This window comes from Pseudophryne corroboree, chromosome 6 (genome assembly GCF_028390025.1).
Source record: "Pseudophryne corroboree isolate aPseCor3 chromosome 6, aPseCor3.hap2, whole genome shotgun sequence".
Classification (NCBI taxonomy): Eukaryota; Metazoa; Chordata; class Amphibia; order Anura; family Myobatrachidae; genus Pseudophryne; species Pseudophryne corroboree.
In genome coordinates, this window is record NC_086449.1 from 637,605,631 (window position 1) to 637,631,807 (window position 26,177).

The 26,177-nt window shown below is 47.3% G+C and overlaps 1 protein-coding gene across 2 annotated transcripts in view; it reads right to left on the reverse strand.

Annotated features, from left to right (window-relative positions):
• HSPA4 (heat shock protein family A (Hsp70) member 4) overlaps window positions 1-26,177 on the reverse strand; it is a 123,116-nt gene that overhangs the window by 61,543 nt on the left and 35,396 nt on the right. For both annotated transcript variants that reach the window (XM_063928153.1, XM_063928152.1), the window contains exon 5: window positions 8,173-8,272. In XM_063928153.1, the coding sequence (XP_063784223.1) occupies window positions 8,173-8,272 (100 nt within the window). The remainder of the gene's footprint in view (window positions 1-8,172; window positions 8,273-26,177) is intronic.

Genomic DNA, 26,177 nt, shown 5'->3' on the forward strand with positions numbered 1-26,177 from the left:
CTTCTGTCACTTTAGATAAATCAGGATTTTGGTACTTACCGATAAATCCCTTTCTCCGATTCAACAGGGGCCACTGGAGTACAGTTACAATGGGGAAATAGTAGGCAGTAATTGGGAGCTGGCACTTTAAAAATTCTAACACTGTGGCTAGCTCCTCCGCTACTATGTCCCCTCCAAGCCAGTCTATGTAAAACTGTGCCCGAGGAGAGCTGTAACAAACAAACTTGAATGTAGAGGAGGTTAACGCCGCCATGTAAACCAGGATAACACAAAAAAACAACTCTGGAACTTAACCTAACCAAAAAAGGTTAAACTGTACCAAACAGTCACATAGTGATCTGCAAACCGTTAAACCAGAAAGGAGGAACAGCGCTGGGTGGGCGTCCAGTGGCCCCTGTGGAATCGGAGAAAGGGATTTATCGGTAAGTACCAAAATCCTGATTTCTCCTTCATCCACTAGGGGCCACTGGAGTACAGTTACAATGGGGACGTCCCAGAGCTCCCAAAACGGGTGGGAGAGCGCTGAGAGTCCTGTAAGACCGCTCGGCCAAACTGCGATGCAGAGGCCGCAAACGTGTCAAACTTGTAGAATTTGACAAAGGTATGTCGGCCCGACCAAGTAGCCGCCCGACAAAAGGTAGTGATGGAGACCCCACGGGCAGCCGCCCACGAAGGTCCCACCGAGCGCGTAGAGTGCGCCGAAATTGAAGATGGAGATTCCCGAGAAGCCGCCAAATAAGCTTGTCTGATGGTTAGTCGAATCCATTGAGACAAAGTCTATTTAGAAGCCGGCCAACCCCGGCGAGCAGCATCGTAGAGAACAAATAAGGAATCTGACTTCCGAATAGCTGAAGTCCTATCCACATAGATCTTGAGCGCCCTGACAACGTCCAATGATCTCGAATCCGGAGAGTCCCCCGAGAGTGCCGGAACCACAATAGGCTGATTGATGTGATAATCAGACACCACCTTAGGTAGAAAAAGACATACGAGTCCGAAGCTCGGCCCTATCCGTATGAAACACCAGGTAGGGCGACCTACAAGAGAGAGCCCCGAGTTCAGACACACATCTAGCTGAAGCCAGCGCCAGGAGAAGAACCACCTTCCAAGTGAGATATTTGATCTCCACGGATTCCAGGGGCTCAAACAAAGAGGACTGCAGAAAGGAGAGGACCAGAGTGAGGTCCCATGGTGCTGTCGGAGGGCGGAAAGGAGGCTGTATTCGAAGCACCCCCTGAAAGAAAGTCTGAACTTCCGGCAGCAGGGCTAACTTTTTCTGAAAGAAAACCGAAAGAGCAGAGACCTGCACCTTTAGTGAACCCAATCGTAAGCCTGCTGAAAAACCCGCCTGCAAAAACCGGAGAAGGCGGGCTAAGCAAAATACAGAAGGAGAACATTCTCGACGTTCACACCAGGCTACATAAGCCTTCCAAATTCGGTAGTAGTGCGAAGATGTGACTGACTTTCTAGCCTGAAGCATAGTAGGTATAACCGTACGAGGAATCCCCTTCCTTTTCAAGATGGCTTTCTCAACAGCCACGCCGTCAAACATAGCCTGCGTAAGTCTGGATAAAGAAAAGGACCCTGCTGTAGAAGATCGTCTCGTAGTGGCAGGGGCCAAGGCTCGGCTACCGACAACAGGTGTAGGGTGGAGTGCCAAACCCTGCGTGGCCAATCAGGAGCCACCAGGAGGACCAGAGCATCTTCTCTCTTGATGCGCTGCAGAACCCGCGGTAACAGTGGGAACGGAGGAAAGAGGTAAACGAACTGGAAATTCCAAGGAGCCGTGAGAGCATCCACGCCCGCCGCCGCCGGGTCCCTCGTCCGAGAGTAGTAAAGAGGCAACTGATGGGTTCAGGCGGGACGCCATGAGGTCGATCTGTGGTTTTCCCCACCGGCAGACCAGTTGCCAAAACACCTGGGGATGTAGTGACCATTCTCCCAGGTGCATGTCCTGCCAGGTTAGATAGTCGGCTTCCCAATTGTCCACTCCCGGAATGAATATTGCCGAGAAGGACAGAGCATCTCTCTCTGCCCAGAGGAGGATGTTGGTGACCTCCCTCATTGCTGCGCGGCTGCGAGTGCCGCCCTGACTGTTGATGTACGCCACCGTCGTGGCGTTGTCGGACTGAACTCTGACCGCTCGACCGCGGAGTAGGTGATGTGCCTGAAGCAGAGCATTGTACACCGCCCTTAGTTCGAGAATGTTTATGGGGAGAGTGGATTCGTCTATTGACCAGCGCCCCTGAAACTGATGTTCCAGGGTCACTGCCCCCCAGCCTCTCAGACTGGCGTCCGTGGTGAGGAGAGTCCAATCCCATACCCCGAACCGCCTTCCTTCCAACAGATGCGTCGACTGGAGCCACCAGAGAAGCGACGACCGGGCCTTTGGTGATAGTGTCACCCTTTGATGAAGGAACAGATGAGATCCTGACCACTGATGTAGAAGACACAGCTGAAACGGTCGAGAATGGAAGCGACCGTACGGGAGAGCTTCGAATGCTGCTACCATTTTTCCCAGAAGGCGAATGCACAGATACACTGACACCCGACGGTGTCGAAGAACCGACCTTACCAGAGTCTGCAGAGACAGACAGGATCTTGTCCTGAGGCAGGAAAACCTTCTGAAGGACCGTGTCGAGAATCATCCCCAGAAACAAAAGCCGTTGTGAGGGGTATAAGTGAGACTTTGGGAAATTCAGGATCCACCCGTGACGAATCAGAAGGTCCTGTGTCATCCGGATATTCTGAAGCAACAGTTCTGCCGAGCTCGCTTTTATCAGTAGATCGTCCAGATAGGGAACAATCGTCACACCCTGCTTCCGAAGTAGGGCCATCATGACCGCCATGACCTTTGTGAACACTCTGGGAGCAGAAGAGAGACCGAAAGGAAGGGCCTGGAACTGGAAATGAGCGTCCCGTATTGCGAACCGGAGAAACGCCTGATGAGGAGGCCAAATGGGAACATGCAAGTATGCCTCCTTGATGTCCAGGGATGCCAGAAACTCGTTTCTTTCCAACCCCGCAATAACAGACTGAAGGGACTCCATCTTGAACTTGAATACCCTCAAATACGGATTGAGATCCTTCAAATTCAGGATTGGCCTGACTGAGCCGTCCGGCTTCGGTACAAGAAACAGGCTTGAGTAATAGCCCTGCTTCTGAAGATGAGAGGGAACAGGGATCACCACCCTTGCGGATAGAAGCTTCTGGACCGCTGCCTGTAAGGCAACTCCTCGGTTGTCGGAAACTGGCAAACACGTGGTAAAAAACCTCTGGGGCGGTTGTTCCTGAAACACGAGCTTGTAACCGCAAGAGATTAGATCCCGGACCCAAGCGTCTGGGCAGGACTGTATCCAGACCTCTTTGAAATCCCACAGACGAGCTCCCACCCTGTGATCCCCCAGGTGGGAGGGAAGCCCGTCATGCGGTGGTAGTGGCAGAGGACTTAACCTCTGACTGGGCTGAGGTTGCGGAGCCTCTACCCCTGCCGCCGCCTCTACCTCTATGGCCACGGAAGGCAGAAGCTCCACCCCTGGCCTCGAAACCTGGAAGGGGCACGAAAGGATCGAAAAGAGGGACCCCTATATGGCCTGCGAGTAGTTGGAGCAGCAGAAGGAAGATAAGTTGACTTACCTCCGGTGGCCTGAGAGATCCAGGCATCCAGATCCTTACCAAACAGAAACTCACCAGCAAAGGGCAACGCTTCTGCCGCCCTTTTGGATTCCGTATCTGCCTGCCACTGCCGGAGCCGGAGAGCTCTGCGGGCCGCAATTGCTAAAGCGGAAATTCTAGCTCCTAGAATACCTATGTCCTTGGACGTCTCGCAAAGGTAAAGGGCTGATTCGCGGATGTGTTCCGCCAACTCTATCAATTGATCCGCTAGTAACTCGTCACGAATTCCAGAGGACAAATGCTCCGCCCAAGCTTCGATCGCCTTGTTGACCCAACAACCTACCTGCGCCGGGCGATGTAATACCCCTGCCGCAGAGTAAATATTTTTTAAGATAGATTCCAACTTCCTATCTGACGCCTCCTTAAGCGAAGTTGCCCCCGGAACCGGTAGGACCGTCTTTTTGGACAGATGAGACACCGAAGGATCCACAATCGGAGAGGTCTCATAACGTGTCCTGCTACCTGCGGGAAAAGGGTAGGAAGACAACAGCTTTCTTGATACCTGAAATTTTGCGTCTGGATGTTTCCAGGCAGCAGTTATGAGCGCATCCAGCTCCTCCGAAACTGGAAAGGTCACCGGCAGGCCTTGGTTGGTGCCAAACCTTGAAGGGCGTAAGGTGTCTTGCTCAGTCTCCTCCACCTGTAATACTGAGCGAATAGCAGTAATAAGAGCCTCTATACCCTGAGCTACTGGTTCAGAGTCTCCGTACACCTGATCCTCATCAGTATCCTGTATATCAGCATCCTGTATATCCTGTACATCTAACCCCGCCTCATCTAATTGAGGCATATCATCGTCAAAGTCCTGTAACACAGAGGCTAGCAATCTCTTTTTAGAAGCGTGTTGAGGGGGCTAAAGGACGGGGCTTGGGAAGGGATCACAGCCCTAGAAAGCCCTTCTACGGACTTTGCTAATGACAGCCCATGCAGGTTCTGGCTCCGGTACCTGGACAAGCTGTCGGAACCGGGCCACCTCCCTGTCTTCCCGAGAGGCTTTAAGTTCCCCAGTCAGCAGGGACATCACCTCCGTTAGTTGTGTCGTCCATGTTGGGACGCTTTGGGGTTCTGAGGAGGGCTGAGCCGATGACTCCTCACCTAAAACCAGAATTTGCTTTTGTGTTGCCTTGAAGCCTTTATTGGCCATGGCAGCACCTACCCTTGAGACCCTTCCCCCACAGGGAAACAGCAATAGTAGAATGGGTGGGAGGGGGGGGAAGCCGGGGAAAAACGCAGCCACAGCAGCCCAATCTGTCCTGCACGATACTCTGTGCAGTGACAGGCTAACTAAGTTATACTAGTGCCAGCAGTGCCCCCTTCCCCACTGTAACAGCTCACTGTGTCCGTGGCCTCCGTCCGTCCCGCGCTGTTGATACAGGAAGTGCTCCGGAGCGCGCACTACATCCAGGCGCGCAGAGCGGGACTAAGCCCCGCCCCCCTGCTCAAAAGCGCCAAGTTCAAACATGCTATGCGCCGCTTTGCCGGATCCCCGTAGCGGCTGTGAGCCGCGCTGGCGGGGATCCGAGCAGGGAGGGAGGAGCTGTAGTGATGAGCGGATTCGGTTTTACTCGGTTCTCAAAACCGAATCTTATTGGCTCACTGATGTCACGTGTTTTGGATAGCCAATAAGATTCGGTTTTGAGAACAGAGTAAAACCGAATCCGCTCATCACTAGGAGGAGGGGGGGAGCGGCGGGCAGCGGTTTTTTTTTTTTTAAATAAATAATAAAATGAATAATAAAACTAATAATAAAAGTCCGATTGTGAGAGGTGGGGGTGTGCTGTGTCAGTCACCCCCTTACAATCCCATTCAAACCCCCCCTTGTCACCATCACTGGGGGGGAAGAGGTACACACTCACCTTTCAGTGGTGGAGGGTGGCCCCGACACACGCCGCGGTGTCCGGCCGCTGATACTCACCGCTGTCGTGCTGCCGGAAATCTTCTGCTGGATGGAGTGGCCCCGACACGCGCCGCACGCAGCGGTGTCCGGCCATCTCAGGAGAGCTCAGTGTCTCCCTCAGCCGGGGCCCATCCCGAGCCGCACGCAGCTGCGATGGGACCCCGCCGGCAGCTCCCGCGGTGCAGACTGGCAGTGGCAGAGCTGCCAGTCTGAGTGTGTGAAAGAAAAAGAAAAATAAATAAAAAATAAAAATTCTTTCAGCTAAACCCAAGTGAACCAGCTCCCTTGGGCACAAATTAAAGACTGGCTTGGAGGGGACATAGTAGGGGAGGAGCTAGCCACAGTGTTACAATTTTTAAAGTGCCAGCTCCCAATTACTGCCTACTATTTCCCCATTGTAACTGTACTCCAGTGGCCCCTAGTGGATGAAGGAGAAAAGGGAGTACTGTTAGAGATAAAGCTAGGATATAGACAGCAGCTAAAAGAACCAGTTGGAAAAGGCCACTCCACGAACACATGTGTATGCCATATGGGCAACCTGCCCGATATGGCGCTGGATGCAAAGCTCATAGTGCCAAGAACTTTAGCCCCAGCACAATCTAGTTTAAAACTTAGGAAAGGGAAGCAGATTCTAAGAGAACTGTGGAGAGACTGTCCTCCTTGGGTTGCATCTTACTTGGACCAGAGCTGGATAAGCCAGACGACCAAGAGAAAATAATAGTTTTAGACTTCTCTTTAATCTCTGGAACTTGTCAGGGTTTTGCAGACAAATGTTCACAAGACTGAGCAAAAGGCGGAGAGAATATTTTCTCTCTGTAATACAAACAAGAGAAATTTGGGTGGTGTCTAACCAAATCATTTGCTACTGTAGGTTGATTACCGTTGTAATTTGCCAGTGCTATATTGAGTACGGCAGCTTATTCTCCAAGTTGTGACGGCGCATGCTACCAGATTATTAAGTAAGAAACTATGCTGAGCTGTCCAGTCCAAGAAAGTTTTACATATTTTGCATCAAATGCTGCTTCTATTATGATAGAAGGTATTTTCACCGGTATATAGTCAAAAGGCTGACCATCACAATACAGAGTTTCATAATATCAACAGTTATGATGTCGACAAGCAACGTGTCAGCAGTCTCAGAATGTGTACATTGTGATTAGGCTGTGAGGGGGATAAGGGTAGAGTTTACCAAACTCCACCATTGCAGTCCAGAATTTCAGATCCATGCCGGAGTCTAGATGGTTAAATTAAATTGACTAAGGTACTAGTTGAGTCACCTGTGCTCAAGTATGGATATCCTTACAATCTGGACTGCAATGGCGGAGATTTGGAAACACTGGGTTAGTCACTAGAGGGAGAGTTAGGGGAGAATACTTACCCATTCGCCGGAGGATTGAATGTCTGACCCGAAAGGGGATGGTCACATGACTGCCATGAATGCGGAAGATGCTCCTGGACCCGTCAGTAGCAGGTAAGTTACTGCTGGGCCACCAGGGACGTTATGTCGACATTCTAACTTGTCAACATTTCACCACCCTCAAAATGATGGTCAACATGGTTAACATCAACATTATGACCATACCAACATTCTCATGAATTTGGCTCTCAATTTAGATATATTAATATATGCTATAGTTATGCAACATAATAAGCAATTATGTGACCCAAAGTAGGTGCAATTATAATGCAGCATTAGGGAGCACCAGATCAGAGATACAGTGACAAGGGAGAAATATTTATCCTATAATTGTCTTAGATCAGTGGTTCCCAAACGCGGTCCTCAAGGCACTGATCTTAAGGTTATACATGCTTAGGCACAGGTGACAATCAGTACCTCTGTCAGTTTATACCATCAGCGCAGAAGCAGGGATATCCTGCACTGTGGGTGCCTTGAGAGCTGCATTTGGGAACCGCTGCCCTAGAAAGAGCTCCAGGGGTTCCCCCAGTATTCCTTTGCTGTTCTTGCACTTAGAGAATAAAACTGAGACACGCTGAGGAGGGAAGTACAACCAGAAGCGGAAAATAGAGACCCCAGCTTCTAAATGTGGTCCTCCTGCTCACATCCCTCACTGTGACATACTGCAGATTTGCCTGTTGTATACTACAGAACTGGGAACACTGTTGCACAGAGCAGCCAGTGGGACTTCTGCTAGAGGTACCACCAGGACACAAAGATACATGATAGTGAAGCTTCAAGAACCAACCTTCAACTACCCATAAGCTGCTTTACTTCAGGGGTATCTAAAACAGCTAATCACATTAAGACACAACTTGTTTATAGCATACCTAAAGCACACTGCTTCAAATATTAAACTCTGTGCTCATTTGCAAGCGTATCAAGCCTATTCAGTGAGGGTCATAACTTCTAGGAGTTAAGGGTTTCAGCTTTTAAATTAGCAAGAAAGGTTTGCCGATCTAGAAGTCAGTTATAAGCTGTATGCGGAGACCCAGTCACTGGGATGGACAGACCTACTCTAGAGGAATAGGTCTTTGCAGCAGAAACACAATTATTTTTTTTCTGAAAACAGTCTTTGTTCCCTAACAGTCTGAAAGTGCTTTATCTTTCAGCAAAATCATCATTCATTTCTACCATCTGTTACCTGCAGTAGTTTCATTAATTAATCGTAGACAGTTCAACCCAGCGATCTGTGTGGCATCCATGACAGACCTCCTCTCTGCATCAGTGAAGAAGCATGGGACCTGAAATTATGGAAGTACAAATTAATGAATGCAAAGCACAATGCAGTTTCTATATATTCCCCACGTATAGGAAAATAAGATTTTACTTACCGGTAAATTATTTCTCGTAGTCCGTAGAGGATGCTGGGACTCCGTAAGGACCATGGGGAATAGACTGGCTCCGCAGATCGGGCACTTTAAGAAAGCTTTGGATTCTGGGTGTGCACTGGCTCCTCCTTCTATGCCCCTCCTCCAGACCTCAGTTAGGGAAACTGTGCCCAGAGGAGATGGACAGTACGAGGAAGGATTTTTGTAAATCTAAGGGCGAGATCCATACCAGCCACACCGTATAACTTGTGATAAACTACCCAGTTAACAGTATGAACAACATAGCCACGGTTCAACCGATAAACTAGAACATAACCCTTATGTAAGCAATAACTATATACAAGTCTTTCAGAAGAAGTCCGCACTTGGGACGGGCGCCCAGCATCCTCTACGGACTACGAGAAAGATTTACCGGTAAGTAAAATCTTATTTTCTCTAACGTCCTTGAGAATACTGGGACTCCGTAAGGACCATGGGGATTATACCAAAGCTCCCAAACGGGCGGGAGAGTGCGGATGACTCTGCAGCACCGATTGAGCAAACAGGAGGTCCTCCTCAGCCAGGGTATCAAACTTATAGAACTTTACAAAGGTGTTAGACCCCGACCAAGTAGCTGCTCGGCACAACTGTAATGCCGAGACCCCTCGGGCAGCCGCCCAAGAAGAGCCCACTTTCCTAGTGGAATGGGCCTTAACAGATTTCGGTAACAGCAATCCTGCCGTAGAATGCGCCTGCTGAATCGTGTTACAGATCCAGCGAACAATAGTCTGCTTTGAAGCAGGAGCGCCAACCTTGTTGGCCGCATACAGAATAAACAGAGCTTCAGACTTCCTGATTGTAGCCGTTCGGGTCACATAAATCTTCAAAGCCCTGACCACATCCAGGGACTCTGAATCCTCCAAGTCCCATGTAGCCACAGGCACGACAATAAGTTGGTTCATATGAAAAGAGGAGACCACCTTTGGCAGAAATTGAGGACGAGTCCTCAACTCTGCCATACCCACGTGAAAAACCAAGTATGGGCTTTTATGTGATAAAGCCACCAATTCTGAAACACGTCTAGCCGAAGCTAATGCCAACAACATGACCACTTTCCACGTGAAGTATTTCAACTCCACAGTTTTGAGTGGTTCAAACCAAGATGACTTGAGGAAACATAACACCACGTTAAGATCCCAAGACGCCACCGGAGGCACAAAGGGAGGCTGAATATGCAGCACCCCCTTCACAAAAGTCTGTACTTCAGGAAGAGAGGCTAATCCTCTTTGAAAGAAAATGGCTAAGGCCGAAATTTGGACCTTTATGGACCCTAATTTTAGGCCCAAAGTCACTCCTGTTTGAAGGAAGTGAAGCAGACGGCCCAAATGGAACTCCTCCGTAGGAGCAGCTCTGGCCTCACACCAAGAAACATATTTCCGCCATATACGGTGAATGTTTTAACGTCACGTCTTTCCTAGCCTTGATCAGGGTAGGAATAACTTCCTCCGGAATTCCTTTTTCCGCTAGGATCCGGCGTTCAACCGCCATGCCGTCAAACGCAGCCGCGGTAAGTCTTGGAACAGACAGGGCCCCTGCCGCAGCAGGTCCTGCCTTAGAGGAAGAGGCCACGGATCTTCTGTGAGCAACTCTTGCAGTTCCGGATACCAAGTCCTCCGTGGCCAATCTGGAACAATGAGGATTGTTCTGACCCTGCTCATTCATATTATTCTCAACACTTTGGGTATGAGAGGAAGAGGAGGAAACACATAGACCGATCTGAACACCCAAGGTGTCACCAGAGCGTCTACCGCTACCGCCTGAGGGTCCCTTGACCTGGCGCAAGACCGCTTTAGCTTTTTGTTGAGACGGGATGCCATCATGTCGATTTGAGGCAGTCCCCATCGATCCGTAATCTGTGCGAAGACTTCTTGATGAAGTCCCCACTCTCCCGGATGCAGGTCGTGCCTGCTGAGGAAGTCCGCCTCCCAGTTATCCACCCCCGGGATGAACACTGCTGATAGCGCGCTTACATGGCCTTCCGCCCAGCGTAGAATCCTGGTCGCTTCTGCCATGGCCACTCTGCTCCTTGTTCCGCCTTGCCGGTTTATATGAGCCACTGCCGTGACGTTGTCCGACTGAATCAGAACCGGTTTTCTCCGAAGCAATTCCTCCGCTTGACACACGGCGTTGTATATGGCCCTCAACTCCAGGACGTTGATGTGGAGACAAGTCTCTAGGTTTGACCAGAGACCTTGGAAATTTCTTCCCAGCCTCGGAGGCTCGCGTCCGTGGTCACCAGGACCCAGTCCTGAATGCCGAACCTGCGACCCTCTAGCAGGTGAGCACTGTACAGCCACCACAGGAGAGATACCCTGGTCCTGGGAGACAGGGTGATCCTTTGATGCATTCGTAAATGGGACCCGGACCACTTGTCAAAGAGGTCCCATTGAAAGGTCCTCGCATGGAACCTGCCAAAAGGGATGGCCTCGTAAGAAGCCACCATCTTCCCAAGGACCCGTGTGCAATGATGCACTGAAACCTTTTTTGGTTTTAATAGGTTCCTGACCATGGCTATGAGCTCCTGAACCTTTTCGATCGGAAGAAAAACTTTTCTGGTCTGTGTCTAGAATCAGGCCCAAAAAGGTCAGACGCGTTGTAGGGACTAGCTGGGACTTCGTTATATTGAGTATCCAGCCGTGTATCTGCAACGTCTTCATGGACAGAGACACGCTGTCCAGCAACTTATCCCATACTTGGACGATCTCGTCATAAAGGCGAGATCTCGGGAGAATTGTGACCCCCTGCCTGCGCAGGAGCACCATAATTTCCGCCATTACCTTGGTGAAAATCCTCGGGGCCGTGGAAAGCCCAAACGGCAACGTCTGAAATTGGTAGCGACAGTCCTGCACTGCAAATCTCAGAAACGCCTGATGAGGGGGGAATATCGGAACATGAAGGTATGCATCCTTTATGTCCAGGGACACCATCCAATCCCCCCCCTCCAGGCTGGCGATGACCGCCCTGAGTGATTCCATCTTGAACTTGAACCTCTTCAAGTACAGGTTCAGAGATTTTAGGTTTCAAATGGGTCTGACCGAACCGTCCGGTTTCGGAACCACAAACAGGGTCGAGTAATATCCCTCTCCTTGCTGGAGATTAGGAACTGTGACAATCACCTGTTGAATATACAATTTTTGGATTGCTGCCAACACTAGCTCCCTCTCTGACGGGGAAGCCGGCAGAGCCGATTTGAAAAACCGAGGAGGCAAGTCTTCGAATTCCAGCCTGTATCCCTGAGAAACAATCTCTAATGCCCAGGGATCCACCTGCGAGTGAACCCAGACGTGGCTGAAAAAACGAAGACGAGCTCCCACTAGATCTGCCTCCCCCCGGGAAGCCCCAGCGTCATGCGGTGGACTTTACAGAGGCAGGGGAGGACTTTTGCTCTTGGGAACTAGCTGTGTGCAGCTTCTTTCCCCTGCCTTTCCCCCTAGCAACAAAGGACGATCCCCGTACCTTTTTGTTTTTATTGGAACGAAAGGACTGCATTTGATAATGAGGTGCCTTTTTTGTATGCTGCGGGGTAACATAAGGTAAGAAATTCGACTTACCAGCCGTAGCGACAAGGTCCGAGAGGCCGTTTCCAAACAACTCCTCCCCTTTGTAAGGCAAGGACTCCATATGCCGCTTTGAATCGGCATCTCCCGTCCACTGTCGGGTCCACAAGAGCCGCCTAGAAGAAATAGACATAGCATTTATTCTGAAGCTTAATAAACAAAGGTCTCTCTGAGCATCTCTCATATACAAGGCAGCATCTCTGATATGCTCTATGGTCATTTGAATAGCATCCCTATCTAAGGTGGCAATTTCCGTAGATAAGGAATCTGCCCATGACACAACCGCACTACAAACCCAGGCCGACGCCGAAGCCGGTACCTGAATGAGTGTAAATGTGCTTCAAGGTAATTTCCTGCCTGCGTTAACCAGGTTCCTTGAGGGAAGCCGTATCCTGAGAAGGCAGTGCCACCTTTTTGGACAAGCGTGTCAGCTCCTTGTCTACTTTAGGCGAAGAATCCCAGCGTATCCTATCAGTTTGTGGAAAAGGATACGCCATAAGAACCCTTTTGGGAACTTGTGGTCTCCTATCTGGAGAGTCCCAAGCCTTTTCGCACAATTCACTTAGTTCAAATGAGGATGGAAAGGTGACTTCAGGCTTTTTCCCTTTATACATGTGTACCCTCGTGTCAGGGACCGGGGGTTCTTCAGTAATATGCAAAACCTCTAATGGCAATCATTTCCCGAATACCTTTTGCCACCTTCGGCTGTAATTTTGTATCTTCATAGTCGACACTAGAGTCAGTATCTGTGTCATCGATCTGGGATATGGTGCGCTTCTGAGACCCCGAAGGGCCTGGCGCCCCAGGGACGGGCATGGACTGGCTACCTGACTGATCCCTAGCTTCTGCCTTGTCTAACCTTTTATGCAATAGATTGTCTTGAATGTAAATATCATTCAGCATATCCACCCATTCCGGTGTCGGCGTTGCCGACGGCGACATGACATTCAAGCACTCCCCCTCCACATTAAGCGAGCCTTCCTCGTCAAACATGTCGACACACGCGTACCGACACTTCACACACACAGGGAACCCCTTTCCTGAAGACAGTATCCCTGTCAAGGCCCTTTGGAGAGACAGAGTATGCCAGCACACATCCCAGCGCAATGATCCTAGAGACCAACACAAAATGTTTTTCCCCAGCAGCGATGTATATCAGGATTTTGGTACTTACCGATAAATCCCTTTCTCCGATTCCACAGGGGCCACTGGAGCGTAGTTACAATGGGGAAATAGTAGGCAGTAATTGGGAGCTGGCACTTTAATATTTCAACACTGAGGCTAGCTCCTCCCCTACTATCTCCCCTCCAAGCCAGTCTACGTAAAACTGTGCCCGAGGAGAGCTGTAATAAACAAACCTTAAGGTAGAGGAGGTTAATGACGCCCTGTAAACCAGGAGAACACAAACCAAACCTGGAACAGAACTTAACAAAAAACAGGTTAGCCTGAACTCAACCAGCAGTCATATAGTGATCTGCAAACAGTTAAGCAAAAAACAAGGAGGAACAGCGCTGGGCGGGCGTCCAGTGGCCCCTGTGGAATCTGAGAAAGGGATTTATCGGTAAGTACCAAAATCCTGATTTCTCCTTCATCCACTAGGGGCCACTGGAGCGTAGTTACAATGGGGACGTCCCAGAGCTCCCAAAACGGGTGGGAGAGCGCCGAGAGTCCTGTTAAACCGCTCGGCCAAACTGTGATGCAGAGGCCGCAAAAGTGTCAAACTAGTAGAATTTGACAAAACGAATGTCGGTCCGACCAAGTAGCCGCTCGACAAAGTATTCATGGAGACCCCACGGGCAGCCGCCCACGAAGGTCCCACAACACGCGTAGAGTGCGATGAAAAGGAAAGCGGAGGCTCCCGAGCAACCGCCAAGAAGACCGTCTGATGGTCAGATGTATCCAACAGCCCAGCGTATGCTGGAACCCCGGCTATTAAGTACGTGAGCATCGTACAGAACAAAGAAGAAAACACTTCGTCGAATAGCCTAAATTCTCTGTCGAGAAAGTCGGTGAGCCCTGACAACATTCAAAAAGGGCCAAAAACACTAGTGTCAGATTTATATGAAAAACGGACATCCCTTCTGGAAGAAACGACCGCTGAGTCTGAAACTCAGCCGGGGAAGTTGCCAATAGAGTACTCCCTGAAAGAGCCTGAACTTACAGCCGCCAGGCTCATCTCTTTTGGAAGAAAACCGAAAGGACAGAGACTTAAAATTCAGGTCAATATAGTTTGAAGCGCAGCCGAGCAAAAACCTCCCAGAGAAACCCAAGATGACGGCTGAATGGTAACTGAAAGAAGGGGAAAACCCCTATTATCCTCACTATGCCCTATAAAGTTTTCCAAAAGTGGCAAAAGCGAGAAGAGGTAACAGACTTCTGAAATCGGGGCCCAGTAGGCATAACCGAACTAGGGAACTCCTCCCTTCTGAGGTCTCGTGAACAGTCACGCGGTTAAACGAACTCAGTGTAAGATTGAACAAAGAAAAGGACCCTGTTGAAGTAGACAGTCCAGTCGAGGTAGGAGCCAAGGCTCCTCTACTGACAACAGGTACAGGCTGGATCTTTAAGTCATGCGTGGCCCAACCGGAGCCACCGAGAGGACTAGCGCGCATTCTCCCCTCCTGTGTTACCGAAAGTGAGGTAGAAATAGACAAGGAGGCAGGATAGACTAACCAGAAACTCCAAGGAGCCCTAAGGGCATCCTCGGCTACTGCCGCCAGAGCTCACGTCCGAGAGTAGTAAAGGGTTAAAGAGTCAGTCAGAACGCCCTGAGGTCGATCCGAAATCTCCGCCAACAGCGGACCAGCTGACAAAACTCCGGGGAATGTCTTCTCACCCGGGAGTCTGACCTGGCGGCTTGACCTGGAATAAAGATTGTTGTCCTCCGCTCAGAGGGGAATGTAGGCGACCACACATTGCGTCGCAACTTGACCGACGAGAGAGAGTACCTGGTGCCAAGGAAGGGAAAAAAATCCTCTGACGGACCGGGTTGAGAAACGTCTACTAGGAGCATAAATTGGATCCGTGTCGAACCCGAAACTCCTGGATCCTTCGGATATTCAGAAGCCACCTAATCTGCATAGTGGGATACTAGCAGTAGATTGTCCAATTTTGGAACTAACATCACTTCCTGCCGTTGAAAAAGTTATTCTGTGATCTTCCCGAACCCGTGGGAGCAGAAGAGAGATCGAATGGAAAGGACTGACCGTGAAAATGAGTATCCTGTAATGCGAATATGAGAAAAGCCCGATGAGGAAACCCAACGGAGTTCATTAAACCGGCATCCCTGAAGACAAGGAACGCGTAAAACCCACTTTCTTGTTCAAAACTAGCAATCACAGACTGAAAGGATTCTAAGGCTAGAATAGGCCTGGCCGAGCCATCTGGCTTCGGCACGTGAAAAGAAAACAAAGGTCTGAGAACCGTTCTGATTCAAATGATATGTGACAACAGGAATCAACACCCTATGCGGTTAGAAGCATATGGAGCGCCGCCTGCAGTATGACTCTTGACATCGTAAACCGGCCGACCCTTGCCGAGGGACCCCTGAGACGGTTGGACTCCAAAATCGAGTCTGTAACCGCCCAAGCCTTCCCAGTCCTCCCAGAAAGACCACAGACCTGCGTCTACCCTGGGACCTCCCAGGTGGTAGGAAGGTCTGACCTGTGGGTGTGTTGGAGGACCTAAAATCAGACTGGACCGAGGATGCTGAACCTCTGCTTCAGCCCGTTACCATGAGATCCCTTGGTGACGGAGATACCGCCCCTGACATGGAGTCGAAACCCTGAAAGGGCACGGAAAGATCTAAAGGAAGGACCTGTAAATATCAGTCTTGGAGCTGGGGCAGCCGTAGGGGAAAGAAAAGTAGACTTACCCCAATGGTTCAGAGAAATCATGCAGGAAGTTACTTCCCGTGAACCATCTGCCCATTAGGATTCCCTGTTCGCCTGCTACTGTCGCAGCCCCAGAGGTCGTCGGGTTAAGACAGCCCAAGCGAAAATGCAGGTTCCGAGTATACAGACGTGGAGACCTCAAAAGAATATAAAGCAGAATCGTGACTCTGATCTGTCCCAAAGCATCAGTTGATCCTGATGCAAATCATCCTGTAACCTAGAGTACAATTGTTCCACAACCTACCTGCTCCGGACAAGGTCGAACCCCTGCTGCGGCATATGTCTCTCAGATGGATCCTTCAGCAAGGTTGCCCCAGGAAAACGGCAGCTTGCTGGACCGGCGATACAGTGAGGGGTATACCCTGGAGAGGTCCGATATCGTTTCCTGCTATCTGCGGGAAAAGGATAGGCAAACAAACATTGTTTGATACCTGAAATTGTGCATTCGGATGTCTCCCGGCCGCCTACCGGATCCGAAACTGAACAAGTCGCCGTCATTTCCTCCTTGGAGTCAAACCCCGGGGGACCTGAAGAGTCAGACTCCTTTACCTGCAGCACCAGACGAACTGCTGTTCAATACGCCTCAATATCCTGAGATACTGGTTCAGACTCCACGAAACATAATCAGTATCCTGGACATCTATCGCCTCCTTAAAGAGAGGCCTCTCATCTGCAGTGTAACATGGAAGGTTAGCAAGGTTCTTTTAGAAACCTGGAGAGGAGAAATGACGTACAGGGTCTCTGGTTAATAGTGACATTACCTGCATAATCTGAGCTGTTCAAAAAGTAGCGTGCTGTAGCTGCGTTGAGGGCTGAACAGATGGCTTCACCGCACAATCCACACCTAACAGGGATTTGTCCCAGGTGATACGAACGAAAAGAGAAAAGGTGGGTTAAAGAAGCATAGCCCTATGTAATGTCTGCACTATAACGTGCAGTGACAGATATGTTTCAAATAAACTTATGTCTGGAGCAGCAGAGACCTGAACTTGTAACGCTGTGCTGCGGGTTAGGAGTCTTAGCCACTAGGCTATGAGAGCTCCTCTTAAGTTTTTTTTTTTTTATAAATGTCCCTGCTACTAGCGTACTGAGCCACAGCGGCTATTCTTCTGATGCCACACACAGTCCCCCAAATTACAAATAGCATTATTTGTACCGATAAATTAAGAAGCACTGGTGCAACACATGTTTCTCGGAGGCTCTGCTGGTTTCTCAAAATGGCGGCCCGCCTGCGAGAAAATCAAGGGGAAAATGTTATGTGGCAAGAGCTATGTGGAAATGTGAACCCAGGTCTGTGTTATTATTAAACATTGTGGAAGGGTTTTGATGTATGTATGTATGTATGTATGTATGTATGTATGTATGTATGTATGTATATGGTATATATATGGTATATATATATATATATATATATATATATATATATATATGGTATATATATATATATATGGTATATATATATATATATATATATGGTATATATATATATATATATATATATATATATATAGAAAAACAAATGGTGCCGGCTCTCCCATCAGCTGTGCAATCATGCACCGGGTGTCCGCATATAAACAGCAGTATGTACAAAACAATGAGCGGCACTCACGGCGTCTTGTTAAATGATGCAGTCAGAGACAGTCAGTCCTTAGCAACGTTTCAATGCTTTATGCATTTTTCTCAAGCTTACAAACATTAAAAAGTAACTCACCTATATACCATGATCACCACCTGTGCAAATCATCGTGGAACCGGAAGGTGGTCCCACCGCCCGTCTCCACGACGCTGACGCGATCCTAACCTCACGTCATCAATTGTGCGCCCATCACCATGACTACAACATAACGGAACATAGAATGCTGCATGTAACAATCTATACGATCTCAAATACTGCTGACAATGTAACTTGTTAAAATAAAGTAAGCATTGAAACGTTGCTAAGGACTGACTGTCTCTGACTGCATCATTTAACAAGACGCCGTGAGTGCCGCTCATTGTTTTGTACATACTGCTGTTTATATGCGGACACCCGGTGCATGATTGCACAGCTGATGGGAGAGCCGGCACCATTTGTTTTTCTAGATACTAGCCTTACCGCAGACAGGCGGAGTGGCTACTTTGCAAGGCTCACCAGCGAGTTTGTTTTTATAATATCTACAGTTTCTCATCCTCCATTGGGCACCCCTGCTGTGGGGCCTTTTTGTGTTTCATCCAGTTGTCACACAAGGACAGACTGTTTATTTATTTTTTATACCTGCACGGGGTTTTTTGTTACAGTTTGACGACTAAATACGGACATTTGATTTCTGCTGTATATTTCCTATTATCACAATATGGCGACTGGTACTGGAAATAGTGAAGTCTTGAGCGGTTTCATGCCACGTATTAGCCCCTTGGGGGTTACACATATGTACTCCGAATCAGAAGCGGAGGAGATCTTATATACAGCAGCCTTAGAAGACCAAGCAGAGGCACGTTCATTGGATATCATATACCGTAATTTGCTTAAACATAAACGCAAAGAAATAGATTTTCTTTATCATTGTCTATCATTGAGTGAGTACTATAGAGCTAAAAAAATCCCGCGGGGTTTAAGAATTGCCAACTCACCTACAATTGGTAGACATGATCCCATTTTCTGCAGAAAATGGGTAGGTATCATGAACCGCTGCTCAATGGATCTCATGCTGCTGATTATAGAGCAAAGTACTAAAGAAATGAACTTGGTAAAAGAAAAAATTTCCATCTTGGAAGCCGCACATAAAGTAGCTTTGGAAGCTGATTCTGCCAACAATTGGTATGAAAAATTAAATAACCAGTTGCAGGCTTATAAAAGAGACCTTATTAAATTCAAAGCGGATAAAAAAATGAAAGTTGACCAAGACTATGAAAACAACAATGTCTATCGTTGGAATGACAATCCACGGCAGAGTTATAACCGCAAACCTTTTTTCCGCCGCCGCCAGGATAAGCGACAACAGGGTGACTCGTCTAATGAATATACTTCAACGGCTAGTGAATCTGACACGCAGTTGTTATCTTCCCAAACAAGTGGCCCTTTAGGTGCACAGACCAGAGCCAAGGCAAGAGACGACCTAGACACAGATTATACACCAGACGGGGCCAACAGTGGAGAAGGCAAAGGCAGGGGCAGAGGCCGAGGCAGGGGTACCAAACCCCCCAAAACGACGAAAGCCAAGTCAGCTCGATAATTAATCTTTCGGACTATGAGCTTAATGATATCGAGAAACAGGTCCTTAGCAAAGGACTATCCTTTGTACCTTTATCCAAACCCCAGCCCCTCCAATGGTCAATTGAGAAACATAAGTTGCATAGAACACTCAAATTAAAGGAGTTTTTTGCTAAATCAGTTTCCAATCCGTGCTTGGTGAAGGAGGACGCACCAATTAAAATTCCTGACAAGTTAAAGAAGATCTTGCCAAGATCAACTTTTGATCCCCAGTCGCATAATGCGTCAATTCGCACATTTATGCGTTTAGTCGAACAAGACTGTGATCCATTAATTAAACACCCCCCTTTGGTACGTGATAATTTGACCAGGGGTCAGCGAGAGGCTCTTATGGAACTAGCTGCGAATAAGAATCTTATATTCAGACCCGCCGATAAAGGCGGTGCCTTGGTGATACAGAACTTGCGAGACTATAAAGAAGAGATTGTCTCACAATTAAGTGATGGGGATACGTATCGTTTGTTACCCAATGACCCTACAGGTTTATATGTCAAGGAACTTACTAATTGCCTGGATACTGCAGTGGCGGAGGGGTTACTTCCTTTAGAAGTTAAAAATGCCCTTGTTCCATCTCACCCAGTGGTGCCACTGTTATATACGACACCAAAGATACATAAAAGGTTGCAGAGGCCCCCTGGTCGACCTATCATTTCGGCCAGGGGTTCTCTGTTTCAGCCTGTATCTATCTTCCTAGATGACATATTGCAGCCTTTTATACAACGCATGCCTAGATATCTTCTTGATACCAGTACCTTACTTAGACGATTGGAAGCCATGCCACCATTACCCACTGATATAGTTCTCTGCACAATTGATGTGCAGAGCCTATATACAGTGATTCCACATACAGAAGGTCTGGCAGCTGTAGAGATGTTTCTTAATACACAGCCCGATTATGATGGTCCTGATATATCATTGTTTTTGAAATTACTGAAAATGACCCTATTAAAAAATTATTTTTTGTATGACGGCAAATATTATCTTCAATGCCGAGGGTGTGCGATGGGGTCCAGTGTGGCCCCATCGTATTCCAATATTTATATGTTTGGTGTGGAGGAGGAGATATTTTTTGTTGATGCTGAAATATCATCTCATATCCAATTTTTTTGCAGGTATATTGATGACCTGCTTATTATATGGAAGGGCCCCCAAAATCTTTTGATAGATATCATTAATCAGCACAACTCCAAAATACATCCCATTAAATTTACTTTCACCATGGACCCTAAGAGTATCCAATTTTTGGATGTACAGATCTCCATAGTTGATAACAAGATCTCTACCTCCATCTACACTAAACCCACTGACCGAAATAATTTACTTCATTTTTCAAGTTGTCACCCCTTACCATTAAAAAGAGGATTGCCTTACTCGCAATTCTTGCGGGTCCAAAGAATTACGTCGGATCCAACATTAGCCAGAGAACAAATGTGTGTCATGTACCAGAAGTTTATCAACCGGGGTTACTGTCCTAAACTTCTGGATCAGGCACTAAATAAGGCATTGGCAATGGACCGACACATGTTACTTCAGCAGAGTAAGAAGTCTAATTTAGTAAGTGTTGTTCCATGGGTCAATAATTTTAATTCAGTTAGTCAAAGTATTCAGGGTTCAGTTAAGAAACATTGGCACATTATCCAATCAGATCAGGATCTTCAGTTAACAAATTGTAGGCTTATGCCCAGCTACAAGCGTAATAAAAATTTACGCGATTATTTGGTTAAATCAGATGTTTCAAATATTGCTGAACAGTCTTCTCTTTTTGGTGTCAGAAAAGGTTGCTATAGGTGCACATGCACCACGTGCCAGTACCTTATACCAGGCAGCACGTTCCAACATCCCCATACTGGTCGGACATTTCATATACGGTACCGACTTTCTTGTACATCAAAATATGTGGTGTATCAGTTGGTGTGCCCCTGTGGACTGTCATATATAGGTAAAACAGAGCGAATGTTTAAGGAACGTATGACAGTCCACAGGTCGGCCATAAAAGCTGCTATATCCACGGGTAAAAGTGAACAGCCGGTAGCACGGCATTTTGCCGTGGCCCGACATTCCCTTGCATCTTTGAAATATAGGATGATTGACCAGGTACAACCTTCCCTCAGAGGGGGTAATCGAGGGCTACAGCTCCTTAGAATGGAATCACAGTGGATCCAGCGTATGGATACTGTGTCACCTCGGGGCCTTAATGAGCACCTAGGGCTCAATTGTTTTATGTAATATGCTTAGATTTTTTTGTTCATCAGTTTGTATTTTATTAAGATTAGTATGATCAATGTGTGGTGTGGTGCCACAGTGTTTCTCACTCGGTTTCTTGGTGTGAGTAACTTTATCCATTATTGCATATTACAATGGTTACCTGGTTGTGAACTTTATTTTAACAAGTTACATTGTCAGCAGTATTTGAGATCGTATAGATTGTTACATGCAGCATTCTATGTTCCGTTATGTTGTAGTCATGGTGATGGGCGCACAATTGATGACGTGAGGTTAGGATCGCGTCAGCGTCGTGGAGACGGGCGGTGGGACCACCTTCCGGTTCCACGATGATTTGCACAGGTGGTGATCATGGTATATAGGTGAGTTACTTTTTAATGTTTGTAAGCTTGAGAAAAATGCATAAAGCATTGAAACGTTGCTAAGGACTGACTGTCTCTGACTGCATCATTTAACAAGACGCCGTGAGTGCCGCTCATTGTTTTGTACATACTGCTATATATATATATATATATATATATATATATATATATATATATATATGGTATATATATATGGTATATATATATATATATATATATATATATATATATGGTATATATATATATATATATATATATATATATATGGTATATATATATATATATATATATATATATATGGTATATATATATATATGGTATATATATATATATATATATGGTATATATATATATATATGGTATATATATATATATATATATATATATATATATGGTATATATATATATGGTATATATATATATATGGTATATATATATATATATGGTATATATATATATATATATGGTATATATATATATATATATATATGGTATATATATATATATATATATATATATATATATATATATATATATATGGTATATATATATATATATATATATATATATATGGTATATATATATATATATATATATATATGGTATATATATATGGTATGATATATATATATTATATATATATATATATATATATATATATATATATATACATATACATACACATACACACACACACATATATATATATACATACATACATACATACACACACACACACACACACACACATCTATATCTCATACATACCCCTATTGAACCCAATAGGGTAGAGAAATACATATGTCCGGGTGATATAAATACATTACATATATATCTATACACATAGTGAACCCAATAGGGTAGAGAAAAACATATTCCAGGGTGATATAAATATACACTCCTAGCCAATAGGGTAGAGAAAACCTGGGTTCCTGCTTAATATGCTATACTAGTGTCTATGCAACTAGATACCTTGTTGAGCTGAGACACAGCTCCTGTTACAGAGCAGGCTTCCTCTATGAAATGCCCGGCAAAGGTCTCCCCTGCAGGGAGAGATCCCTCTGGGCTATAGAGCACTGTTAGCAGCGGCCGGGGAGCCCGCTGAGGAAAGCGGGATTAAGGTCCTTCCCCTCCTTATGTATCATGCACAGTACAGCCAGGCATGATACTATGTCAGTGTAGGGGAAGGAGCTTTCAGAAGCCGTGATTGAAGCGGTGAGCGGCATGCTGCAGCGGCCGGGGAGCGGGAGCGCTGAGCCCGCTGTACAGAGCGGGAGTTAGCTCCACCCCCCCGTTTTGTCGCCAAATTTAAAACTAACCCGCTTCAGTGTAGCTTAAGCGGTGAGCGTCCTGTATCCCCCGCCGGCAATGTATGCCGCGGCCGGGAAGCGCTGAGCCCTCTGCACAGAGCGGGCGCTGTGCAGAGCGGGCTAAAGCTCCGCCCCCACCTCAATGGCGCCCATTTTAAATTTTAAGCAAAGGCTTTTATTAGAGGGGAGCCGGGATCTCTCTGGGTGAGTGCCCCCACAAATGCCCTCTATCACTCAGCACACTGCACAGTTAAATTGAGTAAATAAACAGTGGGCACACTGTAAATGTAAAATTATACAACAGTGGAGGGGGAGAAATTGTACTCACCGCTGTCCCGATGTAGTTGCCCTGACACGCGCCGCACGCAGCGGTGTCCGGCCACTGATACTCACCGCTGCCATGCTGCCGGAATCTTCTTGCTGGTAGAGCGGCCCCGACACGCGCCGCATGCAGCGGTGTCCGGCCAGCTCAGGAGAGCTCAATGTCTCCATCAGCCAGGGCCCATCCCGAGCCGCACGCAGCTGCGATGGGACCCCGCCGGCAGCTTCCCGCGGTGCAGACTGGCAGTGGCAGAGCTGCCAGTCTGTGAGTGTAAGTAAGAAAAATAAAAATAATAAAGAAAAAAGAAAATTCTTCAGATAAAACCCAAGTGAACCAGCTCCCTCGGGCACTAAACTGAGACTGGCTTGGAGGGGAGATAGTAGGGGAGGAGCTAGCCTCAGTGTTGAAATTTTAAAGTGCCAGCTCCCAATTACTGCCTACTATTTCCCCATTGTAACTACGCTCCAGTGGCCCCTAGTGGATGAAGGAGAAAATATGTTACCCGCCAATTATGTCCCCCCCCTCTCGTTTAAACACCCCTTCATCGTGTGTAAGCAGGGGAGAGTCCAGGGAGCTTCCTCTCAGCGGTGCTGTGGAGAGAAAATGGCGCTGGTGAGTGCTGAGGGAGAAGCCCCGCCTCCTCGGCGGCGGGCTTCTGTCCCGCTCAAACTTACAAAAAATATGGCAGGGGCTCTTTTATATACATGTACAGTGCCCACCTGTACATGTATATTGTCTTTTGCCATAAGAGGTGTTTATATTGCTGCCCAGGGCACCCCCCCCTGCACCCTTACAGTGACCGGAGTGTGTGAGGTGTATGGGAGCAATGACGCACAGCTGCAGTGCTGTGCGTTACCTCCGTGAAGCTGAAGGCTTCTGCCGCCTGACGACTTCTGTCTTCTGTTCTTCTAGCTCTGTGAGAACAGCGGCGCGGCACCGGGGGTGGACGCCCAGGACGAACCTGCGTTCACTCCCTCTGGAGCGAATGGTGTCCAGTAGCCGAGGAAGCAGAGCCTATCTTAGACAAGAAGGTCTACTCCTCTCTCCTTAGTCCCTCGATGCAGGGAGCCTGTTGCCAGCAGTGCTCCCTGTGAAAAAGTTGAAAAAGTAGAGAAAAAAATCCAAACAAAAAATGCTTTTAGGCAGAGAACTCAGGAGAGCTCCCTGCAGTGCACCCATCCTGCTCTGGGCACAGTGTAAAACTGAGGTCTGGAGGAGGGGCATAGAGGGAGGAGCTAGTGCACACCCAGAATCCAAAGCTTTCTTAAAGTGCCCTATCTCCTGCGGAGCCCGTCTATTCCCCATGGTCCTTACGGAGTCCCAGCATCCTCAAGGACGTTAGAGAAAGTAAGATTAAATGTTTACATCTGTAGCCAACATTTTATAAACCCAAACCACACAGTATTATCATCATCATCATCATCAAGTCTACCAATGAGCTTATGCTCACATGCCACATCATAGGAACATCAAACTATGGGGCAGATGTATTAAGCCTGGAGAAGGGATAAGGAAGTGATAAGCGCAAGGTGATAACGCACCAGCCAGTCAGCTCCTGTCATTTTTCAAATCAGTCTGATTGGCTGGTGCGTTATCACCTTCCACTTATCACCTCCTTATCCCTTCTCCAGGATGAATACATCTGCCCCAAAGTATGATGACCAGACAGACTCAGAATGAGCTCTATGGAGTTTGTAAAAGGAGTTAGAAAAAAAAAAAAAAAAAAAAAACAACACACCACACTACTAAAACAAGCACCTATAAGTTATATATGCAAATATAAACGGTCTACAAAACACTTAGTTCATTTTCACAGTTGAACATGGTTTCCCACTATATTTGTTTTGTTGTGTGTGCAGCTCTAAGTGTGATACAAACAGAAAGTCTTGGTGCCATGGCATACATCTCTTATTTGTATTTATAAAGATAGATTTCATAAGAAACATTGCTTTTCAGTCACATAAGCAGCCTTGTGATAGGGAGAATGTACAGATGAAGCCACGCTCATTGCGCCCTGTGTGCCTGGGAGCGCCACTGAGCACACAGATGCTCCCATCAACGGAATATGCTGCGCTATAAAATAAACTGTTAATAAGATTTTAAACCTACCGGTAAATCTATTTCTCCTAGTCCGTAGAGGATGCTGGGGACTCCGTAAGGACCATGGGGTATAGACAGGCTCCGCAGAAGATAGGGCACCTAAAAATAACTTTTACTATGGGTGTGCACTGGCTCCTCCCTCTATGCCCCTCCTCCAGACCTCAGTTAGAGAACGGTGCCCAGAGGAGATGGACAATACAAGGCAGGATTTAGCAATCCAAGGGCAAGATTCATACCAGCCCACACCAATCATACCATGTAACCTGGAACATACATAACCAGTTAACAGTATGAACAAACAACAGTAACGGTCCAAGACAGATTCCAACTGTAACATAACCCTTATGTAAGCAACAACTATATACAAGTCTTGCAGAGTTTCCGCACAGGGGACGGGCGCCCAGCATCCTCTACGGACTAGGAGAAATAGATTTACCGGTAGGTTAGGTTTAAAATCTTATTTTCTCTTACGTCCTAGAGGATGCTGGGGACTCCGTAAGGACCATGGGGTTTATACCAAAGCATCCAATTGGGCGGGAGAGTGCGTATGACTCTGCAGCACCGACTGAGCAAACGCTAGGTCCTCATCAGCCAGGGTATCAAACTTGTAGAATTTAGCAAAAGTGTTTGACCCCGACCAAGTCGCCGCTCGGCAAAGCTGTAATGCAGAGACGCCTCGGGCAGCCGCCCAAGAAGAGCCCACCTTCCTAGTGGAATGGGCTTTAACCGAATTTGGTACCGGCAATCCAGCCGTAGAATGAG